Source organism: Eurosta solidaginis, chromosome 3, assembly GCF_040869045.1.
Source record: "Eurosta solidaginis isolate ZX-2024a chromosome 3, ASM4086904v1, whole genome shotgun sequence".
Taxonomy (NCBI): Eukaryota; Metazoa; Arthropoda; class Insecta; order Diptera; family Tephritidae; genus Eurosta; species Eurosta solidaginis.
Window position 1 is genome coordinate 31,382,051 of NC_090321.1, and position 26,694 is coordinate 31,408,744.

At 36.5% G+C, this 26,694-nt stretch overlaps 3 protein-coding genes across 7 annotated transcripts in view; 1 reads left to right on the top strand and 2 right to left on the bottom strand.

Annotated features, from left to right (window-relative positions):
• Positions 1-26,464, bottom strand: part of LOC137243525 (alpha-tocopherol transfer protein) — a 96,583-nt gene extending 70,119 nt beyond the window's left edge. For 2 of the 3 annotated variants that reach the window (XM_067771324.1, XM_067771321.1), the window contains exon 1: positions 26,015-26,153. The gene's annotated coding sequence lies outside the window, so the exon portion shown is untranslated. Of the gene's footprint in view, positions 1-26,014; positions 26,154-26,339 lie in introns of those variants that run through there. The other variant, XM_067771322.1, reaches the window with a different exon arrangement.
• The window catches only part of clos (closca), a 62,445-nt gene that overhangs the window by 7,951 nt on the left and 27,800 nt on the right, over positions 1-26,694 (top strand). Inside the window, exons 2-11 of one of the 2 annotated variants that reach the window (XM_067771312.1) lie at positions 4,549-4,703; positions 4,780-5,508; positions 9,834-10,008; positions 10,234-10,400; positions 10,464-10,553; positions 12,544-13,293; positions 15,833-16,320; positions 21,516-22,150; positions 25,206-25,606; positions 25,672-25,838. In XM_067771312.1, coding sequence (XP_067627413.1) covers positions 4,549-4,703; positions 4,780-5,508; positions 9,834-10,008; positions 10,234-10,400; positions 10,464-10,553; positions 12,544-13,293; positions 15,833-16,320; positions 21,516-22,150; positions 25,206-25,606; positions 25,672-25,838 — 3,757 coding nt within the window. The remainder of the gene's footprint in view (positions 1-4,548; positions 4,704-4,779; positions 5,509-9,833; positions 10,009-10,233; positions 10,401-10,463; positions 10,554-12,543; positions 13,294-15,832; positions 16,321-21,515; positions 22,151-25,205; positions 25,607-25,671; positions 25,839-26,694) is intronic. The other variant, XM_067771313.1, reaches the window with a different exon arrangement.
• Positions 459-26,450, bottom strand: LOC137243526 (RWD domain-containing protein 2A). 2 transcript variants are annotated; one of them, XM_067771327.1, is made up of 2 exons: positions 26,340-26,450; positions 459-2,510 (listed from the first exon to the last, which is right to left on the bottom strand). In XM_067771327.1, the coding sequence occupies exon 2, from the start codon at positions 2,483-2,485 to the stop codon at positions 1,541-1,543; it is 945 nt and encodes a 314-aa protein (XP_067627428.1). In that variant the 5' UTR covers positions 2,486-2,510; positions 26,340-26,450; the 3' UTR covers positions 459-1,540. The 2 variants fall into 2 exon arrangements, with proteins under 2 accessions (XP_067627428.1, XP_067627427.1); XM_067771326.1 differs by lacking the exon at positions 26,340-26,450 and adding an exon at positions 26,015-26,136.

Sequence of the window (26,694 nt, forward strand, 5' to 3'; positions counted from 1 at the left end):
CATGGCAGAAATACACTCGGAACAATTGTTGACCTTCGCCAATGGGCGAAACTATTTCGAAAAAATGGGGTATTCTAAATAAATGCAGTTTTTATAAGAAATACTTATTGTTTATTTAAAAAAAGTATCGTTTGTAAAAAAAAGTATACATTCTATACATACATACAGTTGCGGACACGAAAATAGCAGTGGCAGTTTTTATCAAATTTTGTAAAATATTAAAATTTTTTTTTCGATGATTTAAGAAAAACGTCCATTCATTTTGTAACTGAAACTAAAAAATCCATTAATTTTGTTTTAGACACTCTGCAGACAATCTACAAAAGCGTTTTCGAAAAAATCGAGATAGTTTCATGAAAATTTCAAACTTTTTATTTAAAGTTTTCTAAATTTTTTTCGAATGCAGTTTTGTAGCGCAATCAATTTTAGTCTCACAAAGTACAACTTCAAAATTCACATTGGTTTTTGACAATTTTTTTCGCGAAGGCAGTTCTAGCTTTTCTTCCATAAGCGCGGTTTCCAAGTCATAAGAAAACGCTCTAGAAAATTTTCGTACATATTTCTTGTATGCAAAGTAGTACTGCCACAAGTAATTTTGACATTTCCTTTATCTCTCTGTTCTCTATGAAGCGCCTTCACTTACCTCCAAGAGACGAGACGACAGATTCAGCAATGCATTAGAAGAAAATTCGTTAAAATTAACATATTAGAATTGCAAATGCACTTTAATACACTACAATAAATAGAATACACTGAACAAGAGAAAAAGAACACCTGTGCTCAAATAGATTTGCAAATTCCATTCAAAAACCGCATAAATAGAGTTACTATCATCGACTATGTTCTTACAGGATGGTTAATCAAAAAATAATGACACCCACACATATTTCTTGGCGAAACCAGGGCTCCCCTGAGCACGTACTTGACAAACGAGATTTTTCTTGAGCACTTCTTGAGCGTTTTTTGTATAGAATTTGTCATCTCTTGTGATATAGGCGGCGCCAGAGAAGAAGCGACTGGCACACCTTGTTAGACGGCCATAACCGCTTATGCGGTAAAGCGCCAATTAAGAAAGTAAGATACCCGGCTTTATAGAAAATAAAGCTATGCGCCCTTCGCATGGATTTTTAACATTTTTTTCCTGAAGACTCGTTTACATTTTCTTCCATATAAAAGCTAATCTTGTACTTTGTTAAACAAAAACTGATTGGGCTGCAAAACTGCATACTAAACAAAATTTAAAGAACTCTAAATAAAAAATTTTAAATTTTTCCAAAATTTTCTCGATTTTTCAAATTTTTTCGAAAACTTTTTTAGATTGTTTGCATAGTTTCAGAAACAAAATTAATAGAAGTTTTTTTTAAATTATCAAAAATAGAAAAAGAAATCAACTGAAGAAATTTTATAAAAATTGTCACTGTTATTTTCGTAATCTCAGTTTAAAAAATTTAAAAGCAAACTGATTAACTTCATTCACAATGGCGCTTCAGGCCAACCCTCCAACTTCGCCCGCTTAGCCTTAATGCAATGCCAACGGCAACTAATCCAAGCCGAACAGTTCCTTCTTCATGTAACCCGATTTGTGTGCCTCCAAATATTTGATAAATAATCTCATATTCATGACACCTTCCCCGCCAACAGCAGTATCATCATCATCATCAGCATCGAGATCATCGCAAAAGAGTTGCTCTTTGAAACCATCAAAACGACGGCGACTTTGTAATTTACCCTGCCAAAGTTCGCTCTTACAAATTGTTATGTGCTGCCAACGCATTGCTTTAATGATACGCCAAAATTCTTGTGTATTTTCACGCAAGCCCTCCACGCATATTACCCCCGGCTTGCCAGGACGTGAAAAGCCTGTCAAATATAAATTTCGCGCCTCTCTTTGTATTTCTTGACGTTTTTTCTTTGATTTAATGTGATGTGAATAAATCCATAAACGTTCGCATTCCAATGCGCTCTCTTGATCCTTTTCTCTTTCCTTATCCAATTCGGTTTCATTACGCTCAATCAATGCATTCAATTCGTCTTGTAACCAAGACACCACTTGAAATACATAACATTCACTACAATCCATTGTGTCTATGTATTTCTCAATTTCGCGTCTTAAATATGATTCTTTAGCTTTACCCAATAAGGCGCTAATTACGGTTATTATTGCTTTTTCCAAAAGTGGATAGAGAAGAGGTAACTCAATGCGTACTTCAATTTTATCCTTTGATTTACCATGGGCGACGCTTAAGGTGATCGTATATTCCAAATGCGCTCTCAGCGCACTTTGCGCACTCTGAGCTGTGGGTTTCGTTAGGTAATCATTGAAATCACTAATTACGCCAGCATCGATTATATTTAATTCCCCGGCAGCGCAATAGATCGATGATAGTAAATCGATCTCTTCCAATTGTTTCCTAATGCATTCAACATACATTTTTTGATCATCCTGCTGACTAAGTTCCTGAGCTGGCTGCTGTATATTCGTCATTTTTTTCGCTTTTTATTTTTGTTTGCTGTAAGAACAAAAATGTTCATTCAGATTGGTGTATAATATATATCATAGCGATATATGTATATATTATATACCAATTGCTGTATTTAAACTATTGCATCCACTATGTAAAGGTGGAAGTAATCGTAAAGACTTTCAAGGCAATTATACGATAAACAAGTAAGGAAGGCTAAGTTCGGGTGTAACCGAACATTACATACTCAGCTGAGAGCTTTGGAGACAAAATAAGGGAAAATAACCATGTAGGAAAATGAACCTAAGGTAACCCTGGAATGTGTTTGTACGATATGGCATCAAATGGAAGGTATTAAAGAGTATTTTAAAAGGGAGTGGGCCATAGTTCTATAGGTGGACGCCTTTTCGATATATCGCCATAAATGTGGACCAGGGGTGACTCTAGAATGTGTTTGTATAATATGGGTATCAAATGAAAGGTGTTAATGAGTATTTTAAAAGGGAGTAGCCCTAAGTTGTATATGTGAAGGCGTTTTCGAGATATCGACCAAAATGTGTGTGGGTGACCCAGAACATCATCTGTCTGGTATCGCTAATTTATTTATATATTTAATACCACGAACAGTATTCCTGCCAAGATTCCAATAGCTTTTGATTTCGCCCTGCAGAACTTTTTCATTTTCTTCTACTTAATATGGTAGGTGCCACACCCATTTTACAAAGTTTCTTCTAAAGTTATATTTTGCCTCAAAAAACCAATCCAATCACCATTTTCCATCCCTTCTTTCGTATTTGGTATAGAATTATGGCATTTTTTTCATTTTTCGTAATTTTCGATATCGAAAAAGTGGGTGTGGTCATAGTCGGATTTCGGCCATTTTTTATACCAAGATAAAGTGAGTTCAGATAAGTACGTGAACAAAGTTTAGTAAAGATATATCGATTTTTGCTCAAGTTATCGTGTTAACAGCCGAGCGGAAGGACAGACGGTCGACTGTGTATAAAAACTGGGCGTGGCTTCAACCGATTTCGCCCAATTTCATAGAAAACAATTATCGTCATAGAAGCTATGCCACTACAAAATTTCACATGGATTGGTTCGACTTATGGCATTAAAAGTATTCTAGACAAATTAAATGAAAAAGGACGGAGCCACGCCCATTTTGAAATTTTCTTTTATTTTTGTATTTTGTTGCACCACATCATTACTGGAGATGAATGTTGACATAATTTACTTACATATATACTTCTTTTAAAAGTGGGCGGTGCCACGCCCATTGTCCAAAATTTTACTAATTTTCTGTTCTGCGTCATAAGGTCAATCCACCTACCAAGTTTCATCGCTTTATCCGTCTTTGGTAATGAATTGTCGCACTATTTCGGTTTTTCCCAATTTTCGATATCGAAAAAGTGGGCGTGGTTATAGTCCGATTTCGTTCATTTTTAATAGCGATCTGAGATGTGTTCCCAGGAACCTACATACCAAATTTCATTAAGATACCTCAAAATTTGCTCAAGTTATCGTGTTTACGGACAGACGGACGGACATGGCGAAATGAATTTTTTTTTTGCCCAGATCATTTTGATATATAGAAGTCTATATCTAAATTATGTATAATGCAACGAGTCATTATTTCTCGTATGAACCGAAAGCCGTATTATATATGTAAAAGAATTCATTCATTCTGTTCAGTGAGCACAACGTCGAAACCGATTTAACAATTTATAGCGGGAAATTCGTTCCAATATACATCAGTTCTGCTTGTTTCTCGGGAAAAAACTCACCCGACTTGTACCAACACAAATTGGTGGATAAATTCAGCAGGAAGACGTGCTATCATAGCAAGTTTTTGAAGAACGGCCTATCTCTTATCTCTTTCAAAAGAATTTTATTGCAGAACGTACTATGTCATATATTGTTTTAAAACGCTATATTTCTTCTGAAGCGAAAAAAAGCAAGTTAAATCTGCAATGCTTCATTGAATTATTATTTCTAGTTTAATTATTGGGTATTCTAGTTTAAATTGTATAAACTTTGAAACAAGAACAAAGCGTTTTGACCATCTCACTTGATTTCTTTCCAGCTGCCTATTCATTTAATGGCCTCGAGAAAATCGAATCGGTTCCTGTGCTCTTTCCAATAGATATTTGCATACTCTCGCTGGACGGAGCAAAATATGCAGCTTCTCTGCACAAAAACAAAAATGGAGAGCGACATTTTACGATATACAAGAATGTGGTGCGTGCATGAATTTTAATAAAATAGAGAATACTTTCGAAAAGTTTATTTTTTATATTTTTTTTTCAATACCCAGAATCAAACTTACAAAGAAGTTTACACAACAGCCATGCCCAATGTAATTGCAATGGATTGTACAACACTCGGCACCAAAGCTTACATCGCATTAGCATTTAATCTCACCAAACCAATTGAGAATGCGCGCGAAGGCTCACCGATCTATCAAATCAGCGCCGATGATCGTTTACGTGCTGTGCAATTTTTTGCAACTTTAAATTTATATTCGATTTATTTACGTACAACTGCTAATGATTTATTTATGTTGCAAACATTCCAAAGCAACAACAGTGGCATAGCAACGAATAAACGTTGTCCCTACTACATATGGTCGGGTACATCATTTACACTGCTGGGACGTATCCCATGTAGCAATGCGCGTCATGTTGAACCATTTGCAATTAATTATGAAAATTATGTTGCTTTAGCTAATTATGCTAATGCAAATGGTCGTACAACAACATATTCTGAAATTTATAAATTTGTACAAGAAAAAAAGCGCTTCCAACTTATACAGAAAATTCGCACATATGGCGCTGTGGATGTGCGTTACTTTAGGGTGCCATTGGATGAGATGAAACGACGACATTTTTTAGTGTTTGGTAATTCGGTGAGTCGTAGAAAGAGTGCCAGCGGAAATGGAGATAGAAATGAAGCCGATTCTGTATTTTATGTTTATGATAAGGGACAATTTGTGCCTTATCAAAGTTTGTCTTTGTATGCAGTGGAGCAGTTCTTACCTGTGCAGGTAAGAAAAATTTATATTAAATAAGCATAACGACATTCTACTTCTCAAAACTGGAAACAAATTAAATTGTCTGGTGTTACTAATGACAGTTTTAGCCAGCGAGATAAAGCAAAACTTTGTTCTAATGAGCGTTTCAGTGCTACTTTGTGACCTCATTGAACTAGGGTTGGGGGAGGCGGTATGGCGTAGAAGGTGCAATGTCGTCACATTAATCGTTCCGGAGATGGCCGGCCTAGTACCTCAAAGGTGCTTGTCACCGGAACATACCGGATATATATGCGGCAAAGAACCATGAACATCGATAACACTCCTCAAAACCTCCTTGCACCTTCTTCAGGTTTAATTCGTAAAAAACAATTCATATGCCCCTATTACGGTTAACAACTCAACTTAGTTGGGTTGTAATTAAAACAACTCTACTTTAAGACAACTCAACTCCTGTTTGGTACTACGAATTACAACTTATTTCAGTTGAAGTTGAATTGAGTTGCCAACCTAAGAAAGTGATGATTTGACAGATAAATGAACAGCTGGTAAATTTGTGGTGGAAATTTAAGCATTTGCAAAAGTGATTTTGTTATTAAAAGCAAAACGGGTATTATATGAAATCTATTTTATAATGGCGAAACTGTTGGTGCTTGATATGTCGCGAATACGAAAAACATTTGCGTGATCATTCCAATCCCTTGGAATTACCAAGCACCAAGTAGGAAAATATTCAAGTGACAAATGATGAGTTTCAAATGAAGTTATTTTGCAGATTTGAAAGGAAGAATTTTGCCCATTAACAAACACAATTAAGGACCATTTCCGCAAACGCGTTCGAGGGAAGGCCCCAATTTTAAAATTATGCGCCACACTCAGATTCCTTGCTGATGGCAGCTATCAAAAATGCTGTGGAAATGATTTTGGTGTTGGACTGGTTTTAGATATTATTGAGGAGCATATTTGTGCGAATTGGATTAAAACCCAAACAGCGAAAATTGTATTTTACTCTATCACAGGATTTCCAGGAGTAGTGATTAGTAGCAATGGGACTTACGTTCGCACCATCTAACTCTTATCAAAGGTGGCATTAAAAGATGCGTTTCGATCTCCGTTTTTAGGATTCGAAAGCGGAAATTTAAAATTTTATTTCTGTCGAAAAATATTTACAAAAACCCACAAAATGGTCCGAGAGGGTCCGAAATATGAGGCCCGATCCACAGTTTTTTTGCACAGAACATCTTTCTGCGTTGACGGCCTTTGGTCGCGATTTGTAAAAATAACCCTGGGTGGGTCCAACGCCATTCTGCATTAGTGTGTACAAAAAATCTGGCAAAATACAACAACCACATGAAAATTGGAGCCGAAATGATATGAGAGAAATACAATTTTTAATTTTTGTTTTGGATTCATAAATCGGAGATCGAAACGTGTCATTTGATACCAACCTTGAGAATTTTTGTTAAAAATTAGGTGGTGAACCGTCTTGTAAAACGTTACATTTTTTCAAAACAACTGCAAAATTGTTTGAGACAACTGACAGTAATCAGTTGTAAGATTTTGACGTCTTTGACAACTACACCAACACAAGGTTTTAAACGGTAATGCCACAAAAAGTTGTTAGACTAGGCAACTCAACCGAAATTTTTTTTTACAGGTTGAGTTGTAATCTGTAATACCAAATTGCGAAATTTCAACCCAACCAGAGTTGAGTTGTAAACGGTAATAGGGGCAATAATTATAAAAAAAAATGTTTAAGTTAAACGGTTTTATTGAAAACAATACTTACATACATGAAGTAAAAATATTACTAAAAGCTAGAAAATAACTAGGTAGGTCCTAGGTACTAGTCATCACATTCCTCATCAATCTAGGGCGTTGATCAGACAATTAAATAAAAGCGTTGGGCGCGTGAAATTTCTAAAAATGTAAGGCGTAGAATAACCCGATTAAGGTTCAGTTGTATATGACTATCAATAGAAATTTGACGCGTCCAACGCTTTTATTTAATTGTCTGATCAACGCCCTAGATTGATGTGGAATGTGATGACTAGTACCTAGGACCTACCTAACTATTTACTAGCTTTTAGTATTATTATTACTTCATGTTAGTATTGGTTTCAATAAAACCGTTTAACTAAAAAATTTTTTTTTTAATTATTTTATTTTCAAGTTTTTAGTCTTTATTTAATTGCCCATTATTTCTCATTCATTTAGCTCATTTAGTGACTCATTATTACAAGGACTCTTTCCTGAAAATTTGTTAGAATCTAAGTACTCAATACATAATCCTTCCAAAGACTTTACTCGACTATGCGCTACGTATGCTTGTCCCTCCTCCAACTCCAAAATATTTTGATGTCACTTCTACCGGACTGTATGTAATATTTGTTCCAAATATGAGCCAAATCGGACATCATAGGTCGCTTCCTATTCTTGTATGTATTATATGTTCCAAATATGAGCCAAATCGGGCCACAAATATATTTTTGTGAATATCTCCATCCGTGCGCCACCTAGCGGTGATTTTTATCATAGGTCGCTTTCTATTCTTGTATGTATTATGTGTTCCAAATATGAGCCAACTCGGACCACAAATGCGATTTTTGTGAATATCTCCATCCTTGCGCCATCTAGCGGCGATTTTTTCTTATTATTGCATTGTCGTCGGGATCTGAACTATATTCCAAGTTTCAAGCTTGTAGCTTATCGGGAAGTTACTTAAATTTCAATTACAAAATTCGTTCAAAACAGCCGTGCAGGCGGCCGTGCGGCCTTGTAGAGTCAAGCTAAATAAAACCGTTTAAAAATACAGCAATTATAAAAAAAATAACTTGGCGCGATTTACCTTCGAAAAGATGTAGGCCGAGCTTCTCTTCCAATTTGCGTCGTGCTTCTTTTTAGTTTTTTGCACTAAAAGCTTTTCATGGCATAAACACACCCGGAGTGTTTGCCAAATCACTGCCGAGGAGCAACCACTTTTTTCTGATTGAAACATTATTTATTTTTCCAAATTTTCGATCTTGTTTTGCCCGGGACTTGAAACCAGAAATTGCGAGATTTCTAGAGTCCTTGAATGAAATGTATGAACGTAAGTTTCTATTTCGTACTCGGATTCAATCAGGTTCCATAATAACACTTGAAATCTATTTCATATATGTAACGCATCGTCAGCTGTATTTTTTTAACACATGGGACAAGTGACGTTTTTCGAGCTGATGGCCATGGCAGTACAACCATCAACTCAGCCGAAGTGCTACACAAATTAAGCTTCATTCGTATTGTAACGAATTTGCTTGCAATTTCCCTTATTTGCAATCTTCTACTAAGGTTCGAATCACTAAACTGTTGAATATATAACTCCAATATTGAATAATGGAAAAATGGCCTTTATTAAGGTACTTCACAATAACACTTATAGCTTGCTTAATTAAATCAAACTGATTGATAGCTTAAATGAAACTGATGCTCGCCTCTACTGTTGTCGCCTTTTTATACTGTCTGATTTCCTCGTTGCATATTTCCAGGCTTTTCTAATTCCAAAACTTACTAGTTATAAATTTCTCAGCTACAACTACAGATGTATAATTTTTATAGCTTCTCTCATACCCCATGCGCTTGTATGTGTGAGTGACACTTCCACAATTATAATTGCATACCTTTAGGAGCATCTCAGATAAGATATCTGCATGTGTTTGTGCATCTCTTCTCCGCTGCGTGTACGTACATAGGTGTAGACAAAATGATTAAATTATTGATGTGCATTCACGTCACTGCTTAGCATCGGCATAGAGATGGCAGTACCCCTTAGTGTTGCTAACATTCGTAACAGTATAATCAATTAGTCGGGTTCCAAAAGTGGTTCGATAAAATAATCGATTATCACTAATCGACTAGTAGTTTGCATTCGATACAGATGCGACTATTCAAACAATTTTTTTTTTAGTAATTTTTAATGAGTTCTATGATTCGTAAAGACGTAGAGTTATTGCAAGCCATCTGAAGCTCATATATTTTTCACTTTGCTTCTTTGGAATCCTCGAAACTAGAAAGGAAATTCAATAACCAGCTATGGTTCCAGAAACTGATTTTGAAACAAAAAATTAGATTTTTTTATGAAACCGTCAGTACTCGTTTAGTCGTTTTCATGCTATGTTGAAGTCGAATACCAGCTAGTGAGTTTTCAATCAATGCAAAAGTTGCTAATCGACTAGTGATTTGTCGACTAAGCGGTTGTAAACAAGAGCCATAGTATTTATATACTTATATAAGCTATTAATAAAGTACTATTTGTTAATTAAAGCGATAATTTCTTTATCAAATATTCTTTTTACGAATAGAATACGGATGCAGAAAAATTTATGTTACTCGTAGCTTCTAAAAATCAAGATACAAAAATTTTTAACCTAAATGATTGGAAATTTGAACCGTCTAATGTACAGTTTACCGAAGGTGCATTGGGTCAAGGCGTATCAAAAATGCGAATATATCAAGAAAATGAAAAAAGTTATTTAGGTAAGTTTTTGACACCAGGTTGGTTGGTAGTGAGAAAGAGGACAGTTTTAGAATAAAGCGGGCTCTGTCAAACAGGACCATACCTCGAGCAGTCCTTCAAACACCATCGCGGAGTGTTTTATGTCAAATAAACGCGTGCGAGCGCCATCTACATCTAGACTACAAATAACTGCCTGAACTTAAGAGCATACCTCGAATGAACTGATAAATTTATTTGCATTTCAGTTATCGCCAATGAAAAAATGACCGAAAATGATACCAATATTTTCTTACCGATCTTCAAACAAGATGAACATGCGAATGCTTTGCGTCAACAGATAATAGACTGGACTAAAGCACAAATTCAGCGTTTATCGCAAATCGATATAAGTAAACTCAAAAGTGATGTGGAGGTAAGATAGCATAATTTTTAGAAAGTAGGTAGAATAAATTAAAAACAAAAAACTACAATACAGCAAAAACTCACCACAAATCAACGACCTAATATTAATATGCAAGTGCAAGTTATTCCAAAATCGAATATACAAACGGTCAGAACTAATTCGGTAAGTTTAATTTTCATATATGTGACCCGGCCTATGAAAAGGTGGCTTATGACTCAAACAAGAAATTGCGAGAAACAGCTGTTAAAGATAAACAATGCATTTCTTCAGTTTCTTAGTACTTTTTCTTTTGCATTATAAACAGTCATGCCCAAAAGGCAACCAAAAAAGGCAAAAGAGCATAAATGAGATAAGTTCGTGTGTGTATATAAAGAGCGATGTTTTTTTCAATGCAAAGCACCAACCAGTTTCTGGCCGAAAAAAAATCGTGTGAGTGCTCAGATTTAAAAGCAATGCTGAACGAGTAGGACGTTAATAATGTCTGTCGAAGAAGAATTTAGCGAGGTATTTCTGTGAAAACGAAGAGAATGATGAGGATTCTTTCGATGATGTTGGTATCAATTAAGAGGACGAACTACAAGCATTGTTTCAAGCTGAAGGTCAAATGGAAGTGGATGAAAATATTTTTACAGTGGACTTGTGTATTACAGATAACGAAGAAAAGGAATTGGTAAATAAATTTATTTCGCAAGATTGCTGTAATAATAAATGCCAAAAAATTATACCGCGAAAGATGATTGAAACTGCAAGAAATAACTATCTAGAATTATCAAAACATGAACTTGATTTGGTTATACTGAGCCATATCGAATAAGCAATGATGTGCACGGGCAAACTTTGGGATGCTTACACAGAAATGATGAAATGGAGGAAACATGGAAGGCAAAAAGGCAAAGATGTTGAAAGGCATAAATCGATGTTCACTTTTTATCACTTACCTATTTGCCGTTCATCTTTCCTTTTTGTGCATGCGTGTGGAAGAAAACGTTTTGAAAATTTACTTCATTTCATACACATGGTGCCATAACCCAAGTACATGGGTTAGCAAATAAACCATCTACACATGCGAGAGCGCTTCAACCATCTGACATCCAAAAAGCTGTTAAATTTATTGAGTATACAGCCGATCTATTGGCTCTTTCACTGCCAGAACGTTTACTCAAATTCAAAGATTATCGCATCATGAAGCTGCCATCTAATGAGACAAAGGATTCAGTATATCGTAAATATATTTCTTCACTCGGCGCATATGGGCCAAATACATACCATATCTGACAGTTATGAAACCAACAGATGATCTCTGTGAGTACTGTCGTAGTAAGTACGCCATTGTTTACTTTTTTCAAAGTTGTATCTATTGTAATTAAAATTGTCGTTTTCTTCAACAGTGAACTCAATATCAATTACGCAAGCCAAAAACGTTCCTGAACCATGCCCGAAGTCGGTTAACTCTGCAGCGTCAGCGGTATATTTATGAGAATCTCAGAAGCTTGGTTTCAGACCCCACGAATGCGGATATTTTGGCTCCATTGCCATCGAAAAAAATGCTATCAAAAAAATCTGAGGATGCTTCACCAGCCACCAAAGTGGCATCGAAGGAACCAAAGGCTTCATCGTCAAAACTTAAACCGAAGAAGTCTGTAGCTTCATCTTCAAATCAAGATCCCGAAAAGAAAAAACTGAAGAAACCTGCGAATTCAACTGCAATAAAAAAATCAAGAAAACGTAAGGCCTCATCTCCAGAAGGAGATTCGAAAAAAGGTGCAACTTCAAAGGTTTCAACAAAGATAGCGACGAAGAAAACTACTTAATACAGCTAAATAAATGTTTTTTGTGCTTTTTTTTTGGTAAAATCGTTTTTGCAGCGTTCAATCCTGTTTTTAAATTTTTCAATTTCATTTATTAACTTGATTCTGGATTTTCAATAAAATTCTGCTTTTCTTTCATTTGTGCTCTTCTTTCTCTACATTTTTAGTACACTTCTAAGCAAGTTAGGACTTTCTAGTTTTGGCCACGTGAAACAGCGTGTCAAAAACTATCGAAACCAGAAAAAAGTGGAAAATTTTTTTTAGTCATAAGCCACCTTTTCATAGGCCGGGTCACATATCATAATTGAAAAATCATATCAATTTTATTTTTTAACTCCTCGAAGTTCGTTTCTCCCAAACATCACTTCACTACTGAGTACTGGCAGGCTTTACATTATGCCACCCAAGCTGTCAACGCTTTAGATGTTGAAATCAAATTAGCTGCTACACAACGGCTCAAACGCGCCACAAACATCACCAGCACAACTGATCCTATTGAGAAATTCGCCAATATCAAAGTAGATGCACTTGTTATCAAAGATAAGTTAAGTGCGCAACGTGTGAATGGTATTGAGGCAAAGGAGCCTGCTTTCGAGCGCATCAAAGCGAAAAAGGTACGTGTGACGTCAACTGCAAAGCTACATGCGCCTACTTTAGCCGTCAAACATCTACAAATCAATGGTCATTTGAACAATCAAAAATGGAATGATTTACAAAATGATACGCTTAAGCGTTATGGGATGCAATTTATGCAGCAAACAGCGCATATAGACAATCTAGTTGCAGAATCAGTTCTGGTTATTAATAATGAAATTGATGGTAATAATCTGAATAGACTAATACCAATTGGTTCTGATGGTGACAATAACGCTGAGGGCAGCAGGACTTATGTGGTGAATCAATCCATACGCTTTGAAGTACCTGTAAAAACTAAAAACCTATTAATACATGAGCATTTAAATCAAATACATGTGCATAAGAATAAGTTGGATGTGCTTTTGAAGCATACAAATATGACACAAGTTGTGGTGGGTTCAAAGAGATTGGAGAATGTGCGCATATTGCAGCCGATTACAATGGCGGTAAGTGAAGGGGTGAGTATAAAGTAGACACTGTTTTATTTGTATTTTTAAAGTTCCGGTTAGAAGCATGGTCTCGCAATTCATTCACACTCAAATAATTCACTACTTTCCCTCGTGATTGTTGTTGTAGAGACGAAGACACTCCCCGAAGGTTTTGGGGAGTGTTATGTTGTTGTTGTTGTTGTTGTTGGGCCTTGGGTAGTGTTATCGATGTTGATGTTCCTTTGCCGGATGCAGATCCGGTACGTTCCGGTAACAAGCACCGTTAATGTCCTAGCCCGACAATCTCGGGAACTATTTGGTATGACCATATGAAACCCTCTAGGCTAGCGCGCCCTCCCACCCCCTAGATCCATAAAGAACTTGGGGTAGCCAGAGCCTCGGCTGTTAAAGAAACAAGATTCGCCACGGGTAGGTGAGGTTGACAATTGAGTTGGAGAAGCTATAATTTGCACTATGCAATCCCTTGAATTATTTAGGTAGTTTATTAGGCTCTCAGGACAGTCATAATTGCCGCTGGTATATTCCAAGTCCCCTAACCCGCTGGTTCCCCTCGTGGTTAAGTCCCTTTGGGGACCCTTTTTGCTGTAAGTTGTGTACACAATTCATTGATTTCGAATATAAGTAGCGAAAGAGAGATGTTGAGTAACGCTTCAACCAACTTCTTCTGCCATTCATTCTAATTTTTAAATTTAGTTAAAAGCAAATACATAGTTGGGGGTCAAACAAGAAATCGAAGACTGACTTGAATATCACCCTATTTGAGCTGCGGCTAAATTTTTTATGAACACCCTATCTGACCTCCCAATGTATTTAATTTATGCCAAGATAGGGCTTTTTTGAAAGCGATTCTGAAGAATAGCGATCTCCAAACAAAATGTAATATAGGCCGTTTTCAAAAGTTTGCTCAAATAGTGACTTTTTAAAACTGCGGTCGAGATAGGGTGATATTTCACGCAGCATTCGCAGCGGCTACGCTAGCTAGGCCATGTTATGGAAGCAGAGAAAGAAGGCGGCCCCCACTCTGCTGGAAGGACCAGGTGGAAAACGATTTAAACTCCCTTGGTGTGTCCAATTGGCGCCAGTTGGCAAAGCGCAGAAACACCTGGTGCGCCTTTTTGGACGGCAGTAATTAATTGAAATTTATATTCTCGAAATTTGGTGGATAATGTTAGGTTAGGTCAGGTTGCGAGGGCTGAGCTGAAACACTATGGTAAGAGCTCACTACTTAGGCCGCCAATGGGCCCATTGTAATACCCTATACGGTGTCAAAGAGGACCCCTACCCTGCCTAAAGCGGGTCGAACCACTTCGTGGAATTTATATATTTTGCTAGAGCCTTGACTTCATAACTAGAGACCTCAGCAAGGTCATGTAGAAAAGGTTTACCAAGGATGGCCAACCTGCGCCTACTAAGCGGTGGACACTGACAGAGAAGGTGCTGGACACTCTCCTCCTCTTCTGTACATCTGCAGCTGCGACAATAGTCAAAGGTCATTACCCCCATTCTAGCACCATGGCTGCCTATTAAACAATGCCCTGTTAGAACCCTTATCAGGGACGATAGAACTGATTTGTTTAAAATCAGAAGCGCTCTTGTTCGCCCCTTGTCATATGAGGGCCAGGTTAGCCTGGATGTCTCACACGATGATATGGCTGACCATCGTCCATTTGCATTTCTTATAGTGCTTGTGTTCACACGAAGCCTGAAAGTGACCATGGGTATACCTACCGAATCATTTCCCGGAAGGATATGGTGGGTGGTGCCTCTTCTGGCCAGCCCCTGTGCCCAGGTACCCATATAAGGCTGATACTGAAGTGCTGAGCCATCTCGTTAAGAAATCTGCGGTATTAAATGACCGACTTTGCGTTGTCGACGAATGAATCCAGGGCCTTTAATGCGACCTGGCTGTCTGAGAAAATAAACACCCGTTTACCATCCTTAGGCATACACTCGAGATGATTCACAGCCCTGTGAATTGCCAGCATTTCCGCTTGGTAAACAATAGTGATCTGGTAGGCGAAAAGAGACATCTAGACCCAGATCCCGTGAAGAGGCCTGATCCCATGTTCCCGTCAAGCTTAGAACCATCCGTGAATATGTTGATGGCTCCCGGTACCGTATGTTGTCTGGTATTCCAGTCTTGTCGCGATGGTATAAGTATATATACTATACTTTTTAACGAAGACGTTCTTTTGCGTGCAGTAGTCAGTGCGCACCGGTATTGGGGCTGGGCGTTCGTGCTCAGGATTGTTGCGTGTCCACTAGATCCATTTGACCAGAGATCTGTCTCCCTTATGCGTAGAGCGGCGATGACCGCTATTTCCTTCACCACCAGGTCAAGAGATGGAAGGTATAGCATTGTGTTGAATGCTTCAGACGGAGTGGAGCCGAGAGCCCCGGTAATGCAGAGCTCCGAACTCCGTTGCACCTTTTGAAGCATTTTAAGATAGGTACTTTTAGCTAGTGCAGGGTGGATAATGTTTTATAAACAAATGAAAAATTTATAAAATCAATTGAACTTTAATAATTGCTATTCCTTCACTTTAAGGGTCAAACGCTTGGCGCACGCTTACAATCCATGTCGCCACATCAAATCATACACGACGACCTCATACTCAACGGCGATTTTACAATAAACGGTGATGCAGTTATTTTTCAAGCATTACACGTTGAAGATTTAATTGATTTAAATTCTAAAATAAGTGCCAAACAAACGCTGCTAAATGGTATTGATATTACTAAAACGTTAGAGGATGTCAATATTAGATTTGAAAATCCTTTGATTGCAAATAATACGGAAATAACATTTATCAATGGAATTGATATGCAGCAGCTCATAAAAACGAATTTCAAACACTTACAAGTGATTGAAGGCGAGAAATATTTCAAGGAAACACTTGAGGTGCAATCCGGTTTTAGTGAAGTCAAATCTTTAAATGGCATTGATATTGAAAATTTGTCCGAAAGTTTACTATTCAAAAGTTTAAATCAAAGCATCAAAGTACCTATGCATTTTAGTGAAATACAAGCACACACGTAAGTATAATGATACAAATATATGGGCAAATCCCAAAAACTTTTACTTTTTTGAATACTCGGGTTTTACACACGGGCAAAAAACTTAAGCCCAGAAAAAAGTACAAGGACATTAAGTTTGACCTTTTGACTATCCGATCTGATGATTTTAAAAATCAAGAAAGTTGATAGTAAGTTTTTTCAGAACTTCGAAACGTAAAAAACGTCGATTTTTACACTTTTTCAAGCGATACACTTGAATTTTTTTATACCTTTCATGAACATGAAATGGTATATTAACTTTGGTCCGATGTTTGTAACGTTGAGAAATATAGAAGATAGATTCACCATTAAGTATACCGAATTGATCACGGCGACGAACTGAGTTGATATAGCCATGTCCGTCTGTCCGTCCGTCTGTCTATTTGAACGCAAACTAGTCCCTCAAATTTTGAGATATCTCAATGAAATTTGCACAATGATGTATTTTTGTATTATATTAGACATTTTTCGGATCTGGTAGGATCGGACCACTATAACATATATCTCCCATACAACCGATCGTTCAGATAAGACGATTTTGGTCATTCCTGCCGCAATTTAGAAAGTATAAACGTGAAACTCGGTGGTATATATTTTAATACATCATAGAAGATTTTCTGAAAAATCACTTTGATCGGAGCTATATCTAGTATATATCCCATACAACCGATCGTTCAGATAAAAAGATTTTTTGGCAATTTCTCCCTTAATTTCCAATACAAAAACGTTAAAATTGGTGATATATATTCTAATATATCATAGATTTCCTGTAAAAATCATTTCGATCGGAGCTATTTATAATATACATCACATACAACCGATCGTTCAGATAGAAAGATTTTTGGCCATTTCTCCCTTAGTTTCCAATATAAAAACGTGAAACTTGGTGATATATATTCTAATATATCATAGCAGATTCACTGTAAAAATCAGTTCGATTGGCGCTATATATAATATATATCCCATACAACCGATCGTTCAGATAAGGGGGTTTTTTGTCATTTTTATTTCATATTTATCTTAAAAATGGTTTAGGTATGTACATCTGTTCACTATATAATTCTTATCTTATACATCCTATTATTTGGAGATTACGAACGGATAAGATTATTGTTCAGCACCATTCATGAAAAGTATGAAGTCTTCGGCACAGCCGAAGACAGTCCCGTCCTTACTTGTTTTTTTTTTTTTTTTTGAATTTTTTCGATAAAATTTTGAGGCATCGCTGAAACGCTATGAAATTTAAAATGAGTGTTGTTTTTGAGACGGAGATTCTAAAAGTATGAGCAAAATTGATGTGCCCCCTCCAATACTGAAAACTAGCGTCAATCAAAGTAGCGATACTTTTTTTTTTTGTCATTTTCAATATTGACAGTTTTTTGCTTATAGCTTTTTGAGGCAACTATTGAAATTTGGATTATGCACGATCATAGCCTATCAGGGACTCAAAATACCTAGGGCTTCAAATTCGATGTGCCCGATGTGTGTAGGTTAGGTTAGGTTGGTTAAACTCTAGTCAAATTTAAACTGCAGTTAAGCTACTGAGCAGTTTTTCAGTCACAGTTTAAGGCCGCCTTTGGGGTATGCTGTTTGTGCGGCAACATTGTTTTTTTTATTATATAGATAATTTGTAGATATGGCAACAGCTGGATTTTGTTTACCCAACAAAAATGGAAAAAAATTCTCCGGCGAAATATACAGTTATGTGAAAAATAATAGGGACAGAGCTGCAACAAAACTTCATTTCAGTAGATTCCAAGTATGCCGAGCAAACTCTATCCAACTAACTGCGTATTATTTTTACTCAGTCTTAACAAAAACAAATACCGTTTGAAAAAACTAAATTATTTTCACACATTTAAAAAAAATCATTCCGTCTTCAACAAAGTCAGTGAACGGTTGTGCGATTTAATAAGGACAGCGTGTCATTTCATAGCCTCGTCGTAAAAATCTTTACTTAAACGTGTATTTTTTAATAGATAAGGTAAAAATAATGTTTACAGACTGGTATTAATGTCTATTACAATTTGGAATTTTTCGTAATTAGTAGAAAATGGGAAAGGGCAAGCATTGCGATCCGAAAACGCGAGAACATATTAAAAACATGGTGAAACAGGGAAATTCGTACAGAAAAATGGCAAAATTACTTAATATTTCAAAAACAATGGTAGAAAATGCAGTTAAGTGGATTCACCGGGTCGAAATGCGTGGCAGAAAGCAAAAAATCACACCAATTATAAAAAAGAAAATAATGCGCTGTATAAAGAATAATCCTTTTATATCATCCAAACAAATTAAAAGTGAGTTAAATATTGATGCCGAATCGTCAACTATTCGAAAAATGCTTATTAAAGAAAATATGAAGTCCAGGAGCCCTAGAAAAGTGCCTATGTTGTCCAAAAAGAACGTGCTACAAAGACTAAAGTTTGCGGAAGAACATGTGTTTTGGTCTGATGAAAAGTGGCGTAATATTCTTTGGTCAGACGAAACAAAGATAAATTTGTTTAACTCAGACCGAGGTATTCATCATGTTAGAAGACCCCCAAACGCAGCTTACAATCCCAAATATACAATAAAGACCGTAAAACATGGTGGCGGAAATATTATGGTTTGGGGAGCATTTTCTTACAATGGTGTGGGACCACTCCACCGCATACAGGGCACTATGAAAGCAACTGATTATGTTGCAATTCTTCAAGCATGCATGCTACCGTACGCTGAAGATAATATGCCACTTAGGTGGGTATATCAGCAGGACAATGATCCAAAACACACCGCAAAGTGTACAAAAGAGTGGTTCAGAATAAACAATGTCAGTGTAATGGAGTGGCCACCACAGTCCCCAGATCTAAACCCAATCGAAAATTTGTGGAATATCGTAAAAACATCAATAAGAGGAAAGTGTCCAAGTAACAATGATGAGCTTTGGGAACTTATTAAGGACTCATGGAATGCAATTCCAGTTTCGGACTGCCAAAAATTAGTTGATTCCATGCCAAAGCGATGCCGGTCAGTTATAAACAACCGTGGATTTTCAACAAAGTATTGAACTAAGCAGAAACTAATTTTGAAATAACTGAATACAAATTTGTTTATTTTTTTTTGTCTCATATTGTTATTTTTTATCTCGAACAAGAAGTGTCCTTATTTTTTTTCACATGTCAAAATCGAAAGTTGCAATAAAAATGAAAATAAGAAATAACGGGTTGCCAAATCTGGACAAAACTATTCAAAAACCTGTTTTCCAATTTATTCGCAATAAATTAGTACAGTTAACACCGCTTGAATTTTTCACGTTTTTGAATCTGCATCAGATTCAGAACCAGCATGCTGCTGTCCTTATTATATTTCACATAACTGTATATCTAGTTCCGGAAGTGATATCCAACATTATTATTATTATTATTAAACCAGATAGTTCTCGAGTTGGTATCCAATTTCATTCTCCAGTATAATTAGAAGTTTCCGAGTTGATCTACAACGTCAATAATATTTTCCAATTATTATCCTAATTTCGAGAGATTTTGAGACATGTACAGTTCTCAAATGAATATTCAACCCATTTCTCCAGTTGAAAGCTTACATTATATATCGAGTTCAGGTGGAGTTGAAAAAAATCTCCAAGGAGGTACCACCAAAACTAACAGCTGTTTATTGTGAGAAATAAACACCTGGTTGATAGCAGTAATGAAGCGTAATTAATCAAAAATAAATTATATAGGCGGCCGCCGTGGTTTGATTGTAGCGAGCTCCGCCTACCCCACCGAAGATCCTACATCAACATCACTGTATCTTACATTTGGGTCCAGTTAGAGAACCACAAGTTGTTAATTAAAATTTTTTGAACTTAAGTAATATCATATTTTGCTATATAAAAAGTTCCCTCTTTTGCTGAGTACGCTATGATTCTCGAGTTGAGCCACAACTCTTGAGATTTTAGAAGTATTCCTAGTTATCAACATAAGATCAAATGGTAGTCAAGCCCGGTATATTCGACGCCATTTCGTACGAACGCAAATAACTGATAGGTTAACTAGAGTTTAAACCTGGCAGATCGGCCGCTAAGCTTAGCTTAAACTTCAGTTAAAGTAGACTGAAAAACTGCAGAATAAGTTTAAGCGTAGTTTAACTGACAAACTGAGTTGAACTTGTACTGAAAAACCGGGCCTAACAGTTGCATATATCTCCATTAGGCCGGGTCGATTTGTGGGAGGCAAAAAAATCGCCCATTGCTCTGTGAAAATCATATTCTAGAGATCCGAAGGAACCATACCTCTAAAACGAATTCTGGTGTCCCCCAATTTGGGTCGAACTTTTGGGTAGGGACAAATTTTGAAAAATCCCACTTTGACCCATCAATCGAGTCCAAATGTATGACCGACCCCCACTAACTTTGGAGGCCCGACCCACCGATGCCAGTGGCACACCTCCTGGAACCCCCCTGGGGGTTCACCATACAAAGATTTCAAAAAATCGCCGGTTTTGCACTTTACATGAAAAAATCAGCACAAACATATCCATACCAACTGAAAAGAGGTACACCACTGCGTATACGTAACATTTTATTAATACGTATAAACAAATAAAAAAAATTGCAATAAAATAATTTGAAATGTTTTTATGGTGAACCCCCATGGGGGGTTCCAGGAGGTGTGCCACTGGCATCGGTGTGTCGGGCCTCTAAATGGGTCAAAGTGGGATTTTTCAAAATTTGCCCCTACCCAAAAGTTCACCCAAATTGGGGGACACCAGAATTCGTTTTAGAGGTATGGTTCCTTCGGAAAAGTTTCTTATTTTGATCCCTAGAATACGATTTTCATAGAGCAATGAGCGATTTTTAAATCGACCCGCCCTAATCTCCATATTTTGTTAAATTTTCTATATAATCGGTACAGGAGTGTTGAAATAAATGTATATTTAACATTGCGACCTCAATTTATATATATTTTGCTCGATCTTTTGACTATATCTTTTTGAGGCATTATGTAAGACGAGTAACGGCGATGCGCTATAGCTCCAATTTACCCCTCAATGTTCCTAACAAAAAGATATTTGCGTGCTACCATTTTTCAAAAAAAAATTTTTTTCTCCAAAAAAACCTAAATTTGGCGGATTTCCCCATATGTATATATAAAAATTAGACATACGTTATTTAGGAGCTATCTTATATGCAGCATTCAAGCGCCAAACATAACAATGAATGATAAACCACTTGAAGCATATGTTAAACGCACCGGAAAACAACATTTGCCCATTACACTTATAGTGAGCGAATTGAATGCACAAACATTGAAAATCGAAAAGTTAAATACAACAGGAGAATATATTTTCGATAAAGCAATGATTGCCAAAGACGAGCAGCAGCCACATTTATTATCGAACGCAACTGCTAAAGCCAATGAGTTCCTGACATCAAAAGGCTATTTTCCAAATACCATATTCGTGGGCAATTTACGCTTGAACGATGTTGGCAAAATTAATGGACGTAATATGAGTGTTTTCGAAAAACAGCTACAACAATTGAATGCTGATATAAATTTTGAAGGAAATTATAAATTCAATTATAATATGAATATAAGCCATTTAACATATCGTGGCACATTAAATGATATACCTGCAAAGCAATTTGGACGAAGTTGGTTGCAAAAAAATGGCACGCAAGTATTTACTGCATCGCAAAGTTTATCGAAAGTGGATTGTTTGCAGGGAGTTCAACTTGATGGCACGCTTAATGGGCACGCAATAGATGCTTTTTATGAAAAAACGTATTGGATAAATCGAAATGAGTTTATTGATGCAATTGAGTTTAGTAAGTATTTGATGTATTGTTAATATGGATATCTATCTATGTATGTATATTGGATGGGATGTATATTGAATGTGTAAATTTTTTTTTTTTTTTTTGAGATTTGATATAATGGCTGGAACGTTTGATTCCACTGCCAGGTAATTCTTCAAACTTGACAAATCATTCAAAAATATTATTGTAGAATTAGTTCTTGACAAAAATTCCAATCCTGATATGTTTCGAATAATCTTGCAAAATTAAAAATGTTCTTGTGTTCTTATATTAATTATAGAAATAGTTCTTGACAAAAATTCCAAGCTTGATATTCTTCTTGTAAATCTTCTTCCTTGTATTTATATCCAGTGCAAGTTGGCCATTTAATTTTTTAAATAATATGTATATATATATATGATATTTAACTATTTAAACAAAAAAAATAATAATCGGAAAAATGAAAAGAAACAGGTGGATATGACAAAGGAAAAAATAAAGTTTTATAATTTCCTCAACAAGTTAAAAGGAATAATACTATCATTTATTAAAAATCAATTTTTGCTTCATTAAAGAACGTGTAAATTTTATGTCGCCATAATTTTAAGATTTGTATAGCACATAAAATCGGTTCATAGGTATGTATTTATGTATAACATTGATTTTTCAAGAAGCTTTAGAAGAGAACATCCATCTCTAAGAACCGAAAAAAGTGAATTAGAGCTTCGATGGAAAACGGATTTGGCAGCAAGCGTGTCATTGAGTGCATTAGCAATTGTTGTTTGGTTTTCTACCAGATCCTTAGCTTTAGTTCTTTTTGGTAGTGCGCATCCTCGAACTCGTGTTATTAATATATTGGCTGGCTTGTGTCAGGCATTCGTATGCCCTTTGACGTTTCTTCTGTGAAGACATTGAATCCAAATGTGACCCTTGATTAGAGGCTCTTGATAACCTAATTAGTTTTTATTTATCACTAATAGACTAGTTTGCTTTCGCGTAGTGACAGAATCGATTATTCGAATGTTGTTGCTGTTGTTGTAGTAGTGCTTCGCCCCATCCAATAGGTGCCTGGTCACAAATTGTCATCAATATCCTCTAACGAGAGTCCAAGGAAACTTGTGTTTCAACAGGGGTGGACCATAATGAGAGGGGTGTTAGAGGCGTTGGTTCCACATTATAATTAAAGAGATGGTTGGTGTCATGTGGGGACACATTGCAAGCCGGGCATACCTTTTGTATGTCGGGGTTGATTCTGGATAGGTTACCTGTTACAGTATCCAGATAGACGTTGAGCTAGAGTGACTCGTGTTTCCCTGGGGAGTGTGCGTTCATCTTCCGCAAGTTTTGGGTACTATTCGAATAGTTTTCTTTTGTATATTTCAATAAGTTCTTGGATTCGTAAAGACGTTGTGGAGCTATTGTAAGCCATCTGTAGCTCACATATTTTCCACTTTTTTTGTTCGGCATCCTCAGGAACTAGAAGAGAAATTCCACACCCAGCTACGTTTTCGAAAACTCGTTTGCAGCAATCAATTTAACTTTTTAAATATTTAAGACGAGTAATTTATACCTCTCAGTATTCCTTTCAATCAACGCAGTATAAGCTACTAGACTCGTCGATAACCGAACATTTGTAAACAAGAGCCCTAGCCTGGAAGCCCGAAATTATGAATTATATAATATTGCTATAATAAAATCACACCCAATGCCATTTAACAGATATACCACAGATAACTGTGGGAGGAACGCACCAAATTAAATGGGGTTAGACTGAAAGTAGCTTCGATATCTTAAAGGTGTTTAAAGAGACTGGTCAATATTAGAAAGAATATAATATAATTGTTTTTAGAGGATAGCACTGTGACCCTGGCGGGTTAGCGGTGCTACAATATACCTGCGGTAGGTATGCCTGTCGTAAGAGGCGACTAAAATACCAAAGTGATTCAAGGGGATGTGTAGCGCAATCCTTTCAATTCCCTCCCAACAAGATCTTTGATTTCCAACGAGTTAAGGTCTAGCGTTAAGTCTAGTCAGTGTGTCAAGATATTCAATATTATTTTAACTTATGACTATGCTGTATTCAGACTTCTTCTTAGAAAATCTGATTAGATTATTCAAATTTCTCTACGAACGGCCAAAACCATCGCTGCCTACAAATCGCGCCATCTGTTGTCGTTGTTGTTGTAGCGATAAGGTTACTCCACGAAGGTCCTGGCGAGCGTTATAGATGTGATGGCCCTTTGACGGATACAGATCTTGTACCCTCCGGTAACTCAGCACCATTAAGGTACTAGCCCGACCATATCGGGAACGATTTATATGGCCACATTAAACTTTCAGGCCATCCTCCCTCCCCACCCCAAGTTCCATGAGGTGATTGGGGTCACCAGAGCCTCGTCTGTTAGTGAAACGGGATTCGCCGCTCGAAGGTGCGGTTGACAATTGGGTTGGAGAAGCTATAAATTGCGCTACACGACCACTTCAATCCCCGCCCCATCTGTTAGTATGCCATTATGTTATGGTAGCTCAAAAAACCCCATGCAAATTTTATGGACTTTTGTCTCCGTTGACAGTCAATGTGGTATGTTGCGGTACTAACACTTTAAATCTACAAAGGCAAGAAGAGTGTACACTTTAACACCTCGGAGTGTACTGTATGAGTATTTTCAACTTTGTTGTTGGTCTAACCGCAAAAGCACTCTTAAAAGGTTCAGGATGTAGTCAGCACTTTGTGAAATATGTATAACGGGTCGGTTACCAACACCTTCTGGCACTAGCCTGTCTTCCTCGGGACCGATACTTTTGACTTCTTGACCCTTCGTGTCTGCGTATTTTAGGGACCATTTATGACAGACATGCCTACCGCTGGAATATTGTAAGAACCTTAACGCTCTGGAGGTACTGTCTACACTGGAAGAGGGTACTTCAACACTGAAAGTATTCTTTGATGATTTTCTCGCTGATTCTATCCCTAGGCTTTTGTACATATTGCACTATGCGGTTAATAATATCGTTACTGGAAGACGATATGTAAATTGTTTATGTAAAACTGTATTAATTCTACATATTTATCTCTTGTTCTTAGAAAATCCCATCCAAATGCAGGCCCCATTTAGCACAATTACTCTAAATGGTATACACGTGCCGCTGGACATTATAAACGCCAACTCGTCTATACCACAGATACTATATGCTGGCGCCACAATCAAGGATCAGCTAAATATTATAGACACCGAAGGTATTTACAATGTATCTACCTTGAACGGAGTTAACCTGTTAGAGTTGCAACAATTTCTTAAAGCCGACAACGGTGATACATTGCATGTTGAGCAAGTAAATTTTATACGCTCGCCATTCTATCAAACTTTCAATCGCCATATATTGTCAACATTATTGGATAGCGTTTGGCTTGCTAATGAAAATGTGCGTTTAAGCCAGCACGTCGAATTAGCGAATACTACATTTGAGGGCCTTTTGGAATTTGAGGTACATGAATAAAAAGGAAAAGGCAATCACTGTGAACAAGTGAAACTCATTCCAAATTTTTACAGGGTCATGTAAACAATTTAAATATGCATTACTTGAAAGATAACTATCTGAGCTTGTCACGTCCACAAGAGATCAACACAGAATTGATTTTGGCCGACGAAGCTAAGTTTGAAGGTGATTTAACTGCTACCGACGTACATCTTTCGGGGTTATTAATGGATAATAACAGGTAATGTATGTAATAACTAGTATTTTAACTTGTTTAATCAATTACTTTATACATTTTTTACCCATATATGACATGAGTCACTTTAGACATTTTATAATGTGCACCTGTTTTTGCTCTAAATACAATTTTAGAAACGTAATTTAAATGAAGTGCGAAATTTTCATTTGTATACATACGTTTGTTATTTGTGTAGCATATTAATTCCAACAAAATTGGCAAACTTTCTTTGTAATATTTCCTTTTCCTATCAACAAACACTTTAATGCAAAACAATTGGCGTTTTCTTCTTGTCCATACACCGTACGCCAAGAGCAATAAAGAGAAAATCAATTCACTGTGCAGTTTGATAGACTGTGTAGTAAAGTAACATGGAAATGTTGAAGAATGCAGGGCAGCGAAAACAGATGATTCAGAAATCGATGAGTGGACAGCAACGTACAAATACAGTAATTACATAAATATTTATTTCTCAATCACATATTGTAATTAAACGTAAATTACCTTGTTAATTATTTATATATTTTGCACATGAGATTTTGCAAGTTTTCTGCACAAAAATTTAAATCGAAGGCCACGCGTTTTACTTCACTATTTACTTCAACAAAACATCAAATATGTCAAAATGTACATAGTGCTGCCAGAGCGACAATAGCTGTGGTTTTTTTCTCATCTATATACGTTTACGCTTAAACTTTATACGGACTGCTAAGCGACAAACTTTTAATACAGCTCTGAAATTGCTACGCTTAAAATTAGTACTACTAAATTTCAATACACATTATACTCAGATGTAACTGAAATATGTGTCTATCTTTCACCCTCTGCACTAATTCTATGGATTCTGTGCGCGTCCACT

What these genes read in the sequence shown, in the direction of transcription:
- LOC137243526 (XM_067771327.1), bottom strand. Translation starts at nt 2,485, where the DNA reads ATGACGAATATACAGCAGCCAGCTCAGGAACTTAGTCAGCAGGATGAT.